This window comes from Rhinoraja longicauda, chromosome 35, assembly GCF_053455715.1.
Source record: "Rhinoraja longicauda isolate Sanriku21f chromosome 35, sRhiLon1.1, whole genome shotgun sequence".
NCBI lineage: Eukaryota > Metazoa > Chordata > Chondrichthyes > Rajiformes > Arhynchobatidae > Rhinoraja > Rhinoraja longicauda.
This window is the reverse complement of record NC_135987.1, coordinates 6,705,715-6,722,905: the sequence shown is the minus strand read 5'-3', so window position 1 is coordinate 6,722,905 and position 17,191 is coordinate 6,705,715. Positions and strand designations below refer to the sequence as shown.

Here is a 17,191-nt window from a genome sequence, read left to right as displayed (position 1 = left end):
CCTTGCCCCGTATTTGGGAGTGAGATCGTTGGCACCCCTAGTCTAGATAGTTGAAGGAATGACAGACAAAAATAGGACAAATGAAATTGGAGATTCAGTAGAGATTATGAAGTTATGGAGTCAGAAGAGGTTAAAGAGCTATGAAGTGGTGACAGGTTAGTGAAGCTTTTTATCAAAGCAGTGTATACAGAATCAATATCAAATGTAATGATTTTTTTTAAAAGTTATCATTACAGTTAAAATTTGGATGTTTAACCACCCATTCACATCAGCCAGTGCTAAAAACATCTCAAAGTTCAAAATTCCGACACATATTCAAAATGGTTGTCGACTGTTGCCAAAAATATATAATTCATTTTGTTATAAAAATCAAATCTTTATTACAAAAATTTACTTTCAGATAAACGTTTCAAAAAATACCAATGGAAATGACAAGCTTGGTCCTCTCAGATTGGTTTCTGCGGGAGCGTTTCTGCAGGAGCGTTTCGATGGCTTCAAGAATCTGAGACATTTTAATTGCCATTTTACATCAAACAGTAATAGATGTCCTGAACACTTGGATTTTTTGTTTTTGTTTCATGCTGATTTAAAGGCAAAGTTTTCGAGATGACAAAATAGATCGACCTGCCTGTTAACAGTTTGTAGTCTAGATCATTGCCACGGCCTCCTGCGTGCAGCTGGTGTGTGTGCCTGGGATTCTGTTGCTGTCCGTTTTGCAGTGGCTCGTCTGGGCTTCCTTTGTAAGCATTTCAAGAAGGGTGTTCTGAGTAATAGATCCAAACTCCACTGCGAATGTCCCATAGAAAATGAGGATAATAATAGTGAAGACCCATTCGCAAATGGCCGCAGCATGCTGGAGATTTGAGCTCTCCTGGACGAAGAAGACCCCACCTTAGGAGCTTGTTAAGGAGCTACTGATGGGATATAGAAACGAAGAAGTGCAAATGCTGGCTTATACCAAATGTAGACACAGAGTGCTGGAGTAACTCAGCGGGTCAGCCAGCATCTCTGGAGCAAATGGATAGATGACATTTTGGGCAGGATCCTTCCTCAGTACCAAAGACGGACACAGATTCTGGAGTAACTCACCCGGTCAGGCAACATCGCTGGAGAAAAAGGAAGCGTGGCACAAAGTGCTGGAGTAACTCAGCGGGTCAGGCAGCATCTCTCGAGAAACACAAAGCGAAGAAGGATCCTGGCCCGAAATGTCACCCCTCCTTTTTATGCAGAGATGCCGCCTGACCAGCTGAGCTACTCCGCACTTTGTGTCTATATATGTATGTATATATATATACATATATATATACCTCATATTTCGCCTGGGCAGCTTGCAGCCCAGTGGTATGAACATCGACTTCTCAAACTTTAGATAGTTCCTCTGTCCCTCTCTTCCCCTCCCCCTTCCCAGATCTCCCTCTATCTTCCTGTCTCCACCTATATCCTTCCTTTGTCCCGCCCCCCTGACATCAGTCTGAAGAAGGGTCTCGACCAGAAACGTCACCCATTCCTTCTCTCCTGAGATGCTGCCTGACCTGCTGAGTTACTCCAGCATTTTGTGAATAAATACTTTCGATTTGTACCAGCATCTGTAGTTATTTTCTTATATATATATATATATATATATATATATATATATATATATATATATATATATATATATATAATAGAAAAGATTAGATAATGGTGTTGCTTCCATACTGAATTTCTAAGTTGCATTTTGCCTATTACTTAAAATCGCATAGCAGGCTTTTTGTTTGTAGATATTGAATTGTTCTGGCATTATAGAACACTGGGCTGGATTGTGTTATGCTGGATTCATAGAGTCTAGGGTTCCATATACCTGTGCTAAACTGGGCTAGACCTTGCTATCTCCACACCTTCCTACCAGGAAGGCCAACCTTGCTATCTCCACACTCAAACTGATTTGCAAAAGTGGTAGCCAGATCTCCAGCAACCTAATGTTGGTGCTCAACCCCTAGAATAACCTTGACGGGCTTTGACAGAATGTAAAGCTAGGTTAGAAGCTCTGCCTGCTGTCAAAACTGTACAAAGGAGTTTAAATTTTAAATACAAACTATTACAATCGAAATAAATGATAAAAAAAAAACAAAAAAAGTTAAACTTAAATAAAATACTTTTTACATTAAAAAAAATTTGAATGACTTATTTTTCATCCTAACCTGCAGGCTTACTAGCTACATTGCAATCAAGTCTGAAGAATGGTCCCGACCTGAAACATCGCCCGCGCACGTTCTCCAGGGATGCTGCATGCTCTGCTGAGTTACTCCTTCACTTTGTATCCCATTTGAAACCAGTAGGATCTCAGATTCCACCCCAGGTCTGACCTGGCGTAGGATCTGAGGGATGGCCACACAGCCGAACGCTGGAGAAATCCCAGCCGGACAGAATCCTGCCATTGACAAAGTGTGACAGATGGATAGAAATCTTAGACTTACTGGAACCTCAATGCCTGATTACTGGCAGTTGTGATTAAAACTGCCAACATCAGCAAAGCAAAATTTCTTGTAATACTCCAGATCAAATTCAAATTACATATTAAATTCTGTATCGAAGGTATCACAAAATGCTGGAGTAACTCAGTAATTCTTGCTATTGAGGGTGTGCAGCGTAGGTTTACTAGGTTAATTCCCGGAATGGCGGGACTGTCATATGTTGAAAGACTGGAGCGACTAGGCTTGTATACACTGGAATTTAGATGAGAGGGGATCTTATTGAAACGTATAAGATTATTAAGGGGTTGGACACGTTAGGGGCAGGAAACATGTTCCCAATGTTGGGGGAGTCCAGAACAAGGGGCCACAGTTTAAGAATAAGGGGTAGGCCATTTAGAACAGAGATGAGGACAAAAAAATTCAGTCAGAGAGTTGGGAATCTGTGGAATTCTCTGCCTCAGAAGGCAGTGGAGACCAATTCTCTGAATGCATTCAAGAGAGAGCTAGATAGAGCTCTTAAGGATAGCGGAGTCAGGGGGTATGGGGAGAAGGCAGGAACGGGGTACTGATTGAGAATGATCAGCCATGATCACATTGAATGGCGGTGCTGGCTTGAAGGGCCGAATGGCCTACTCCTGCACCTATTGTCTATTGTCTATTCATATCATATCATATCATATATATACAGCCGGAAACAGGCCTTTTCGGCCCACCAAGTCCGTGCCGCCCAGCGGGTCAGGCAGCATCTCTGGAGAGAAGGAATGGGTGAAGTTTCGGATCGCGACCCTTCTGAAGAAACTTCACCCATTCCTTCTCTCCAGAGATGCTGCCTGACCCGCTGAGTTACTCCAGCATTTTGTGATACCTTCGATTTGTACCAGCATCTGCAGTTATTTTCCTATTAAATTCTTTACATCATTTTAGATTGCATTCTTGGTAACTCACAGTCCAAACCAGAAATATTTTGGGCTCAATCCTAATCACCACAGTCTGTTGAGAAATTGATACCTCACTATGGTGAGACCCTCACGGAAACACACAGAATATTAATGGTCTGTTAATTAAGTCAAGTCGGGTTGTTATGCAAAAGAGGTTATTGTCAATTCTGCACCACTGCCAGAGCTTCATAAGTGCTTATTTATAATTGACCCGGGCTCACAAATAACCTGTGTTCTCTTTCTTCAATGTTTTAATAAATAAAAATGGCCCAAGTGAAAGGGAACACTGGTTTTGTTTAAAGCTCCAGAGCATTACAATGTTTCAAAAAGCATTAGGACAGGTACTTAGAAAGGAAAAAAGTAGAGGAATACAGGCTTAACGGGTGAGTAGAGAATATAAAGGATATAAGTCCAAGACTCCCTGATGATTGCAGAGCAGTTACATAAAGTGGTGAACAAGCTATGTGGGGTATTGGTCATCATTAGCAAGGAAGATATGAGCACAGAGATCAACTTCAGAAAACATTCGAGTCGAAGCAGATTCTATCCGCTGTAGCGAGGAAAGACACAAAGTGCTGGAGTAACTCAGCGGGTCAGAAAACATCCCTGGGGAACAGAGATAGGTGACATATCAGGTTGTCTCTCTTCTTCAGGTCGAGACTCTTTGTCGGACAGATGGCAGCAGTGGGAGGAAAGGAAGAAAGCTCTGGGAGAGTTATTGCATGGGGTTGTGGCCGCCACACTTTCGGAAGGGGGCCAATGCACTGGGGAGCGAGGAGAGGTGATTCAACAAGATGGGATGAAACATTTCAGTTATGACTGGAGGATGGATTGACTGGATTTGTTTTCCTTGGAGCAGGGAAACTGAGGGGACCTGACAGGGGTATACAAACCTTTGTGGGCCATAGATTGATCGATGGTTAGAAGACTTTCCCCAAACCTGAAACCTTGAAATCCAGAAGTCAATCGTTTAAGGTGAGGAGAAAGAAGGATAGAGGGGATTTTGGGATTTTTTCCACTGGAAGGTGGTTGCAGTTTGAAACATGGTTTCTGAAAAGATGGCCATAGGAACTATGCTCACAACTTTAAAAAGTATCTGCAGTAGTTTAGTTCAGCTTAGTTTAATTTAGTTTAGTTTAGTTTAGTTTAGTTTAGTTTAATTTAGTTTAGTTTAGTTTAATTTAGTTTAGTTTAGTTTAGTTTAGTTTAGCTTAGTTTAGTTTAGTTTAGTTTAGTTTAGTTTAGCTTAGTTTAATTTAGTTTAGTTTAGTTTAGCTTAGTTTAGTTTAGTTTAGTTTAGTTTAGTTTAGTTTAGTTTAGTTTAGTTTAGTTTAGTTTAGTTTAGTTTAGTTTAGTTTAGTTTAGAGATACAGGGCAGAAACAGCCCCTTCGGCCCACCGAGTCCGCATCGACCAGCGATCCCCGCACATTAACACTATGCTACACACACTAGGGACAATTTACACTTATACCAAGTCAATTAACCTACAAACCTGTACGTCTTTGGAGTGTGGGAGGAAACCAAAGATCTCGGAGAAAACCCATGCGGTCACGGGGAGAACGTACAAACTCCGTACGGACAGCACCCGTAGTCGGGATCGAACACGGGTCTCCGGCGCTGCAAGCACTATAAGGCAGCAACTCTACCGATGTGCCACCATGCCGCCCAATAATAGTAGCACCTGCATCACCATGACTTTAGTACAGATGGCGACTCAATAGTTGGCATGGACATGGTGGTCTGAAGACGCTGTTTCTGTGCTGTGTGACTCTATTAAATGCCTCAAGGCTTTAGGTCAATCCTAAAGTAACAACTCCAAATAGAAATCCGAAACCTTGGCACAGTGTGTCCATGATTTGAAGAAATCACGGCCACTATTACTCGAAGTGAACTGAAATTAAATCTTTTAAGATGTTTAATTAAAAGCCTGCAGATATATGTTGGGTGTGAAGCTATGAGAACAAAAGTCTTTGGCATGTTGAGGATTCATCAGAGGATTAATTTATCAGTAACTGTAGATTTAATCGAAACATATTCAACAGGTTAAAGTGCATTGATTTATTGGAAGTGTAAGGACATGGCCAGCATGAGATTGGAAGGAAGGACAGAGCACAATCGAGATGCAAGGAGGATGGTCAGGCAGATGTCAGTACACAAGAGGTGTTGGAACTAGCAGTCCTTGAAAGTAAACAAAAAATAATTTTGTTAAAGAGCAAATAGAACAAAATGGCGATAAATTAAGAGTCAGGACAGTCTAGAAATGGACGAGGCAATGCTGATTAAAGGACAATAGAATATATAACATTGTGTAGTAATAAACTCAGTGAATTGTAGTATGGGCTCGGATTTGACAATGGCTTAGAGGAATGTGTCTACGGTTGGTAGAAGTTATACTGTTACTCACAGCACTTGTTTTAAAGAGCTCTGCGGAAAGGATACTAAGGACAAGGTTGATGAAGGCCACAATGGTCAGGACAGCACGACAGTGTCCTATCCGGTAGTCCAGCGAATTCTTTGCAATCTTGTAGGTGATGACAGACTGGAAGCAGATGAACAGCATACTGCTGGGAAATCCCACCCCTGCACCAACATAGTGCAGGACTCTGGCATTGTCAACCTGCAGACACAAGGAAAGGCCGAGGTTAAACAGATGCCATCTTCGTTCAATTGTTTTTCATCAGAATGTTAACTCTAATTAAAGCAGAAACACTTACTTTGTAACCAAACTACACGGAAGCATCTTTTTTTAAACTCACGTAATCTGTTTCACTAATTGAAAATTAACTCATGACTTTATATTCTGCCATAAATAAAGATATTTGAAAGAGCCAAATAATGTTGAATGCATTTGGTGCAGAATGAAGATTGAACCAAGTCGTATTTTACCAGCAGTGGAAGCAAATGAATTATTATCAAATCATATGGGCAGCCTCAGATGTGCTGTGGTACTGTTGCTGCTTCACAGCGCTTGCAGCGCCGGAGACCCGGGTTCGATCCCGACTGCGGGTACTGTCTGTACGTACTATGTACATTCTCCCCGTGACCGCATGGGTTTTCTCCGAGATCTTTGGTTTCCTCCCACACTCCAAAGACGAACAGGTATGTAGGTTCATTGGCTTGATGTATGTGTGAATTGTCCCTAGTATGTGTAGGATAGTTGTTAGAAAATAACTGCAGATGCTGGTACAAATCGAAGGTATTTATTCACAAAATGCTGGAGTAACTCAGCAGATCAGGCAGCATCTCAGGAGAGAATGAATGGGCGACGTTTCGGGTCAAGACCCTTCTTCAGTCTGAAGAAGGGTCTCGACCCGAAACGTCGCCCATTCCTGACCTGCTGAGTTACTCCAGCATTTTGTGAATGTAGGATAGTGTTAGTGTGCGGGGATCGCTGGTCGGTGCGGACTCGGTAGGCCGAAGGGCCCGTTTCCGCAATATATCTCTAAACTAAACGAAATATTTTGCACTTTATATTACACGTACACACACCTAGCCAACACCCCTGGGATGTGCAGATAGACAATAAAAACAACTTTAATTTATGCAGTGCTTAAAGATGCCATGCTGGATTATCAAGAAGTAAGGAAGCATCTTTAAGGAGGACCTTGGCAATTGATGGTGTGGAACTCACATTTAAATAACACTTTGAACATGAAACATTGACACAGGTATAATATTAAAGCACATTTTGGAAACACATTAAGACTGATGATCAAAAGTTAAGGTAAAACATTGGGTATTAAGAAGTAATTGAGAGAAGAGATAGGAAGAAAGGTAGAGATAGTTTGAACAAGAAAGAAAGAGGTAGGGAAATGGAAAGTCCTGGTTTTATGCTCTAGATAGCAAAATATGGTTTTGTCAACAATGAAGCAATTAAAATAGAAGAGACAGGAAATGGAAAAAAATGAAGATATCCAAGAGTTTGCAGGGTAGTTCAATATTATCGAATGGAATGGAATACTTTATTGTCACATGTGACATGGCAGAGTGAAATTCTTTGCTTGCATACCCAAGGTGTGGAAACTAACTTCGGGGAAACCATTTTGTGGCAACATTGGAAGACATTTTGGCCTGGGAAGTTCAAAACCTTAGCAGCTTGTGGGGAACGTTCTGTACAAAAGCTTGTTTAGGTTATTGTAATGAAAACAGGCTTTTGCAAGGTAGTACCTCTTACTTCAGAGATAAGTCGAGTGGACTTTCACAACGGTATACAAATGGCGGCCACCTACGGCAAAGCTGACAAAGTTACTAAGCACCTCCTTTGGCTCCTTCTTTGTTCTCCCCCTTCCGCCCCCCCCCCCCCCCCCCCATGCTGGGTCCTCCATTGTCCACTCACCCCCCAAACTCCTCCATTGTCCATTGTTCTTCCCCCTCCCTCCCCCCCATCTCCCCCCCCCCCACCCCACCTACACACACCCACACAAATGGGGAAATTCGGTGATAGGATTTGAAATCTCGGTTGAGAATTTTAAAATGTAGAAGACATGGTGAATATTTTCAGCAGCAGCTGAAGCGCGGCAGAGGGCAGCCTTAACATTCTTTTGGAGATAAAAACAGTGTTAATAATTGAGTCTAGATTCTGTACATTGCCAAGGGAGGTACTGAATTGATGGTTTGAATTCGTGGTAGGCCTGAAAATATTGGCATCAGTCTTCTCAATAATGATTGATGAAATTTTGGCTCATCTACCTCTGGCTTTCAGTGGGGGAGGTGATAGTAAGATCGAGTCAAGTGGTGCTAGTATAGATATGAAACCTGTTTGTTTTTTTTTGGGGGGGGGGGGATATTGTCTATGGGAAGCATCACACAGAACAGGTCCCACAACAGCAAACCAGAAATGATGCCAAGGCAAACAGTTCAAAGATTGGCTTTTGGAGGATAAGAACGATGATACATAAGAACAGCAGTACTCAAGGAGAGGGAACTGTTACAAATATCATAGACAATAGACAATAGACAATAGGTGCAGGAGTAGGCCATTCGGCCCTTCGAGCCAGCACCGCCATTCAGTGTGATTATGGCTGATCATTCTCAATCAGTACCCCGTTCCTGCCTTCTCCCCATACCACCTGACTCCGCTATCCTTAAGAGCTCTATCTAGCTTTCTCTTGAATGCATTCAGAGAACTGGCCTCCACTGCCTTCTGAGGCAGAGAATTCCACAGATTTACAACTCTCTGACTGAAAAGGTTTTTCCTCATCTCCGTTCTAAATGGCCTACCCGTTATTCTTAAACTGTGGCCCCTAGTTCTGGACTCCCCCAACATTGGGAACATGTTTCCTGCCTCTAACGTGTCCAACCCCTTAATAATCTTATATGTTCCGATAAGATCCCCTCTCATCCTTCTAAATTCCAGTGTATACAAGCCTAGTCGCTCCAGTCTTTCAACATATGACAGTCCCGCCATTCCGGGAATCATCTAAAATAAAAGATAGACACAAAATGCTGGAGTAACTCAGTGGGACAGGCACAAACCATTGCCGCTCACAAGGGCCCTAGTTCCCACACACTAAAGCCACTCACAAGGGCCATGGTTCCCATGCTCCTTTCCTACTCACAAGGGCCATGGTTCCCATGCTCCTTTCCTACTCACTGCGGCCTCTGTTTCCACACACCCTTCCCACTCAGAGGGCTCCTGGTTTCTGAGCTTCTTTAAACTTACCTGGTTCATTAGATACTGTGTACCCATCTGAAAAAAAAGTTAATTAGAAATATGCTGGGATAATAACAGAAATTACATTGAATAGTTCCGGACATATGCTGGACTGTCACCACCAAAGTTCTGAGCATTCGAAATTGCCTGAGTTTTTTTGTACCTTAAATCTATCCCCTCTCGTTATAAATGTCCCTTCTGACAAAGCAATTAGGTTCCTTATAGCCTTTTATACCACTTCAATAAAATCTTCGATTGTAAAGGAATTTCAAATAGTTTGCAGAATGACCCACGTGACAGGCAATGAGGACAAGTGACCATGTTTAGATGAAGTGTCTTAATGGATGGGAGGAGGTAGTTACACGTAAAGAAAGCATTCCAGATTGACACAAAAAGCTGGAGTAACTCAGCGGGACAGGCAGCATCTCTGGAGAGAAGGAATGGGTGACGTTTCGGGTCGAGACCCTCCTTCAGGGATATCACCCATTCCTTCTCTGTCTGCCTGTCCCGCTGAGTTACTCCAGCATTTTGTGTCTGTTGTCGGTGTAAACCAGCATCTGCTGTTCCTTCCTACACTTTTCCAGATTCATGTTCAGTGCTCATGCAGCATCTATGGAAAGAGAAACAGAGTTCATATTCCAGGTAAAAAAAGTCCACAGACTTTTAACTCAATTGTTAACTCAATTTCTCTATTCACAGATACTGCCTCAAATGCTGAATGTTTCCAGCATTTCTTGTTTTTATTGAATGTTTGCAGGTTGGAGTCACAGAGTCGTGTCGTGCAGAAACAGGCCCCTGGCCCAGCATGGTGATGCCTTCCATCAACAACCCATTCATACTAATCCCAGTTCCTGGCATGTGGTCCATAATCTATGTTTAGTTTAGTTTAGCTGAGCGAGACAGCGTGGAAACAGGCCCTTTGGCCCATCAAATCCATGCCGATTAGTGATCGCAGATCACAGATCACAGAGCGACACAGTGGCGCAGCGGTAGAGTTGCTGCCTTACTGTGCAAGAGACCCGGGTTCAATCCTAAGTACTGGTTGCTGTGTGTACGGAGTTTGCACGTTCTCCCTGTGACCATGTGGGCTTCCCCCAGATGCTCTGGTTTAGAAACATAGAAACATAGAAAATAGGTGCAGGAGTAGGCCATTCGGCCCTTCGAGCCTGCACCGCCATTCAATATGATCATGGCTGATCATCCAGCTCAGTAGCCTGTACCTGCCTTCTCTCCATACCCCCTGATCCCTTTAGCAAAAAGGGCCACATCTAACTCCCTCTTAAATATAGCCAATGAACTGGCCTCAACTACCTTCTGTGGCAGAGAATTCCACAGACTCACCACTCTCTGTGTGAAGAAATGTTTTCTCATCTCGGTCCTAAAATACTTCCCCCTTATCCTTAAGCTGTGACCCCTGGTTCTGGACTCCCCCAACATCGGAAACAATCTTCCCGCATCTAGCCTCTACCAACCCCTTAAGAATTTTATATGTTTCTATAAGATCCCCCCTCAGTCTTCTAAATTCCAGCGAGTACAAGCCCAGTCTATCCAGTCTTTCCTCATATGCAAGTCCCGCCATCCCAGGGATTAATCTGGTGAACCTTCTCTGTACTCCCTCTAAGGCAAGATCGTCTTTCCTCAGGTTAGGAGACCAAAATTGCACACAATACTCCAGGTGCGTTTCCCCCCCACACTCCAAAGACGTACAGGTTTGTAGGTTAATTGGCCTCAGCAAATTGTCCTTAGTTCTATCCTACACACTGGGGACAATTTGCAGAAGTCAATTAACCTACAAAAACCTGCACGTCTTTGGAATGTGGGAGGAAACCAGAGCACCCAGAGAACACCCACGCGGTCACGGGGAGAACGTACAAACTCCGTATAGACAGCGCCCGTAGTCCGGATCAAACGCAGGTCTCTGGTGCTGGAAGGCAGCAACTCTACCGCTGCGCCACCGTGCCGCCCTATGATGTCAATTCAGGTGCTCATCCGAATACTTAAGTGTAGATATCACAAAATGCTGGAGTAACTCAGCGGGTCAGGCAGCATCTCTGGAGAGAAGGAATGGGCAACGGTTCGGGTCGAGACCCTTCTTCAGGCTTTCCTCAGTGTTGTTAGAGTCCTTGCTCCACCTCCCACTCAGGCAGAACATTCCGGATTACAACAATTCTTTAGGAGGGAAAAAAAAATCACCTGATTTGCTCTGAACCTCTTACCCCAATAGTGGGAGTAATCGAAACTCAGCATCAGAAACAAACAGGCAGCTGATAACGAGGAGCATTACACAGCAAGCTTTTAACAGCAGAGGGCAATGTAAACCAGCTAAGCCTATGTGGTTCAAACTGTTACAAAAGTGAAAAGCACAGCAAGGTCAACGAGTATTACTATAGTAGCAACAGGCAATGTATCCTATATGTAGATAGAAAGTGAAACAAATAACATTTATAATCTACAGAAGGAATGCATGGGAAGTCCAGCTCTACAAAGCTCAAAGTACTCAAAAACATGCTGAGCAGACAAATTAACAAAGCACACCAAGACCATTTCACACGAACACTAGCAAGAAATCTGACAGAATTTATGAGCTTGTATCTATCAGTCCAGTTGGGATTGACCAGGTATCCTTTTGGTATCTGCTGAGAAGGAATCAGTGCCTGCACGTTTCCGAGTGTCCACATCTATGAGACAGAGGATGCTGAAGTCTGTTCCGATCATGTGCCTGTTCATTTCAGTTTAATTTATTGTCACGTGTGCAGAGGTACAGTGAAAAGTTCTTGTTGCGTGCTACCCAGTCAGCGGAAAGACAATACATGATTACAATCGGGCCATTACAGTGTACAGATACATGATAAGGGAATAACGTTTGGTGCAAGGTTAAGCCGGCAAAGTCCGATCAAGGATAGTCGGAGGGTCACGAAGGGGGTAGAAAGTAGTTCAACACAGAGTTGCTGCCTTACAGCATCAGAGACCCAGGTTCGATCCTGACTATGGGTGCTGTCTGAACGGAGTTTGTACTTTCTCACCGTGACCACCTGGGTTTTCTCCGGGTGCTCTGGTTTTCTCCCACAATCTAAAGACGTGCAGGTGTGCAAGTTAATTTGCTTCTGTAAATTGTCCCTAATGTGTAGGATAGCGCTAGTGTACGGGGATCGCTGGTCGGCGCGGACGTAGTGGGCTGAGGAATCTCTTACCGCACTCTATCTCTAAACTGAACTAAACGAAACAAAACTAAGCTTGGGCTAGAATTGTTAAGAATTTGAAAAAAGATCAAGTTCAAATAATATAATCTAACAACATACTAATTATTGTCCACAAAAGTCCAAACTTAGGGAAAGGAATTGCATTTAAAAACTGTACCATAGCTGCCTGTTCAATCCTGCACTGCAATGAACCCATGTTGTTGAATTATTGCAGCTGCATCAGATTTCAATGAGTTTGTGTTAAATATTGACAACCAAAACCCAAGCGAGCGTTAAACATCCTTATTATATGGAAGATAGACACAAAATGCTGGAGTAACTCAGTGGGTCAGGCAGCATCTCTGGAGAGAAGGATTGGGTGATGTTTCGGGTTGAGACCCTTCTTCGGTCTGATAGTCAGGGGAGAGGGAAACTAGAGATATGGAAGGGAACAAAGAGCATGTAAAGTGTGAAAGGGACGTATCAAAGCATCACTCATTCCTTCCCTCCAGAGATGCTGCCTGTCCCGCTGAGTTACTCCAGCATTTTGTGCCTATCAAGTAAGTTTATTATTGTATGTATCATTACCGTTTGTACACTGTTCACTGTAGGAGCACTCTGATGTACATGCAGAGAGGGAGACATAGAGATATGGAAGGGTAAGGTGTGAAAACACAGATCAAAGGGGACGATGGTCAAGGAAAATGTAGAATGGTTCATCGTTAGCTGATGGGAAGCTGACAACAAGGCATACTAGCAGTAAAATTTAATTAGGAGGACAGTGAAACTCGCCAGAGAACAAGGATGGGGGAGGGTTGGAGAGAGAGGGAAAGCAAGGGTTACTTGATGGTAGAGAAATCAATATTATATGGCTTCCTTTCCAAAGCACACTTTAAAATATCACAATGAACTATGCATGTCTAGCTTCTCATTTCATGCTCCTTACCAGGAACAGTAAATTTCACAATCATTTGACCACGGCCAAATAAAAATCTATTTTATCTTTTGGATTAATGCTTTGATCTCCTGTAAAGTGACACGTCAGAGAGACAACCCGTTCTCATATATCAGGCCAGCAGATACCAATCTGTCCAAACAGCCATCCCTTTGTTCTGCCTACATCATTTTAGTTTTCAGTTCCAACAGCAAAACGAGGAATAATTTTCATTTCCCAGCGCTCAAAGTTACAAAGTCCTGTTTTGAGAAAGTACGCAAACTGCTTGGAGAGATCATCGTCTGTAAAAAAATCTACAATCACAAAATGGTGCAGATGCTGGAAGTCTGAAAGTAAAATAGCAAATGGTGGAAATGCATATAGTCAGGCAGGACCAGCGGACAGTGAAACATTTCAAGTCACTGAAGACAGACACACAATGCTGGAGTCACTCGGTGGGACAGGCAGCATCTCAGGAGAGAAGAAATGGGTGACGTTTCGGGTCAAGACCCTTCTTCAGTCTGAAGAAAGGTCTCGACCTGAAACGTCACCCATTCCTTCTCGACAGAGATGCTGCCTGTCCTGCTGAGTTACTGCAGCATTTTGTGAATATCTTTGATTTAAACCAGCATCTGCAGTTCCTTCCTATGCATTTCAAGTCACTGATCTTTCGGCAGAAACAGAACTGCAATACAAGGACAGAACCTGGTATCAGTTGTGATTCATCTGCACTGATAAGTATTAACTTATCTTCACCAATTTCAGTTTATTGCCTGAAAATAACCTGATAGTGAGCAGGATGCACCTGTGTGGCAGTGAAGTGTTGTCTCATATAATGTGCTCACGAGACCTAGCCTTTGGTTTGAAACTGTTTAAAAGCACTTTGGCAGCCAACTAAACAATTCATCAAGAGCTTGCCATTTGTCAAATCTACCAAAAATGATTTTTTTAAAAAATTAATGAAACAATTTTAAAAAACTAAAGCATTTTGAAACATTTACAAATATTTTAGCCCAAATTAATTCAATGATGTAAATCACAAACATTACAAACTATGCCTTTGTACCTGTTCCATCAGCAGTTCAATGTCAGGACATTGTTGATGGAACACCAATAAGGAGCAGCCAACAGGTTTGTGACTTCTGCATTGTGTAGTAGAATTGGGATTTCTTGACTGATGGTGGTCAAAACCAGCAATCCTGTGCAAACCTTTTCTGGCTAATCTTGCCCGATGGTTCTTTTGCAAGGATGGAGTCAGGGAAAAAGAGAATGAAAGATTAAGAGAGAAGTTATTCAAATGGATATGGATACAAGGCACAAGAAGTCAAATGGTACAAGAGACAATGATGGAAGGTACAAGTGTGTGGTAATGGAAGAAGACAAGGAACACATGAAGGATGCAAAGGATCAAAAAGTCTGAAGAAGGGTCTCGACCCGAAATGTCACCCATTCCTTCTTTCCTGAGATGCTGCCTGACCTGCTGAGTTACTCCAGCATTTTGTGAAATAAATACCTTCGATTTGTACCAGCATCTGCAGTTATTTTCTTACAAAGGATTAATAGCGGTCTTTGACCACAAATATGAACACTGTTTCGCTTTCCACGGATACTGCCTAACCTACTGAGTGTATCCAGCACTTATTATTTTTACTATGTATTTAAGATAAAACTCAGTCTCTGGAGCAAAGACACGTTGTGTGGAGCAGCTATCTCTAATCTAAACACTCAGATGCTGCAGGTCAGTCAGTCTCGGGCACTGACAGAGAGATGCCAATAGACAATAGACAATAGGTGCAGGAGGAGGCCATTCGGCCCTTCGAGCCAGCACCGCCATTCAATGTGATCATGGCTGATCATTCTCAATCAGTACCCCGTTCCTGCCTTCTCCCCATACCCCCTGACTCCGCTATCCTTAAGAACTCTATCTAGCTCTCTCTTGAATGCATTCAGAGAATTGGCCTCCACTGCCTTCTGAGGCAGAGAATTCCACAGATTCACAATTCTCTGACTGAAAAAGGTTTTTCCTCATCTCCGTTCTAAATGGCCTACCCCTTATTCTTAAACTGTGGCCCCTTGTTCTGGACTCCCCCAACATTGAGAACATGTTTCCTGCCTCTAACGTGTCCAACCCCTTAATAATCTTATACGTTTCGATATGATCCCCTCTCATCCTTATAAATTCCAAGTCTGAGGAACAAATAGAAAATTCTCAAAACATTCAGTAGACCAGGCAGCTTCTTTGGAGGGAGGTGAATGGGCTTCAATTAGAACTCGGGTAGGTTAGATAACAAGCATGTTTTAATTTGTAGAGGTGGCTGCAGAGAATCAAAGGGGATGTCTATAATGAAGTGAAGACCGACAAAGGGGGAGCATTATTCCGACTAATTGTAAGAGGGGGGTGGGGGTGGGTGAGGGGGAAGGGGAAGGGGAGAATTCTAGAAGAGAGGGAGGCACGGGCAAAGCCTGGCAGTTGATGGGTTGATACAGGTGAGGAGCATGTTTTTCTAGGCAGATGGCTGGACAAAGGCCAGAGATGAAAAGACACAAGGTGTCAGACAAAAGGATTGAAGAGTTGTGAATTGTGAAGCTAGAGGAAGGAATGCAGATGGAAGGGGAGGGGGAGGGGAGGAGTAGGTGTGGGTCCAGGTGAGGGCAGAGGGAAGAAGTCACAGGAGCAGAATTAGGCCATTCGGCCCACTGAGTCTACTCCGCCATTTAATCATGACTGATCTTTCTTTCCCTCTCAACCCCATTCTCCTGAAATCGCCCCGTAACCTTTGACACCCTTACTCATCAAGAACCTGTAAATCTCCACTTTAAAAATAACCAATGACCTGCCATCCACAGCCGTCTGTAGCAATGAATTCCACAGATTCTGGCCAAAGAAATTCCTCCCCATCTCCTTTCTAAAGGTCCAGTCCCGAAACGTTACCTATCTATGTTCTCCAGAGGTTCTGCCGGACCCACTGAGTTTCTCCAGCGCTTTGTGTCTTTCTTTGAAGAACAACAGAGTTGACACAACGCAAGTAGTGGTGCTGCTGGCTGAATGGGATAATGAAACATAGAAACATAGAAAATAGGTGCAGGAGTAGGCCATTCGGCCCTTCGAGCCAGCACCGCCATTCAATATGATCATGGCTGACCACCTAAAATCAGTACCCCGTTCCTGCTTTTTACCCATATTCCTTGATTCCTTTAGCCCTAAGAGCTATATCTAACTCTCTGTTGAAAACACCCAGTGAATTGGCTTCCACTGCCTTCTGTGGCAGAGAATTCCACAGATTCACAACTCTCGGTGTGAAAATGTTTTTCCTCATCTCAGTCCTAAATGGTCTACCCTTTATTCTTAAACCGTGACCCCTGGTTCTGGACTGAGCTGTCCAGGTGAGTTGTCGCTTGGTGAAGGAAGGGTCTCGACCCGAAACGTCACCCATTCCTTCTCTCCAGAGATGCTGCCTGGCCCGCTAAGTTACTCCAGCATTTTGTGAATAAATGTCGCTTGGTGAAGATGAAATGGGACAAAGGAGAGGTAAAAGTGCTGGAACCGTGAGGTACATTTGCTGCACATTTGAACAGCCATGGTACTCAAAGCCAATCACTTTCTCAATATCTCAAAGCATATTGGATACGTTGAACAAGTCATTACAAAAGTGGAATGTAGCACAAGTTATTTTTTGTAGCGGGTTAATGGTGAAGCACACAATTACACCATTGTTCACCATCCTTGCCATGCTTGATCACTCAATGTTGGAACTAATTACAGACCTGAATTTGACAAGGCTACAATTTGGACCAAATTCATTATAAATCACTTTCTTTCAGCGGCGATGTTTGTATCCAATTGTTACATTGATGTTCTATTTAAACAGACTGAGCTGAACTCCGAACTCATGGGTCCAACTTTACCATGAACAAAAATATCCAGTATGCATTAGCTCATCCAAATCAAACAACCATAGCCAGGTTTTTACTTGCACCTATTAGGAGCAGCAGTATTCGGTGGGAAAAGAAATACTGTGGGTCCACTTGCCAC

At 43.1% G+C, this 17,191-nt stretch overlaps 1 protein-coding gene across 1 annotated transcript in view; it reads right to left on the bottom strand.

Annotated features, from left to right (window-relative positions):
- Positions 1-480: 480 nt before the first annotated feature.
- The window catches only part of LOC144609985 (transmembrane protein 150A-like), a 65,137-nt gene continuing 48,426 nt past the window's right edge, over positions 481-17,191 (bottom strand). Inside the window, exons 6-7 of the mRNA XM_078428404.1 lie at positions 5,832-6,009; positions 481-891 (exon numbers count right to left, since the gene is read on the bottom strand). Of these exons, the coding sequence (XP_078284530.1) occupies positions 647-891; positions 5,832-6,009 (423 nt within the window). The 3' untranslated portion in view covers positions 481-646. The remainder of the gene's footprint in view (positions 892-5,831; positions 6,010-17,191) is intronic.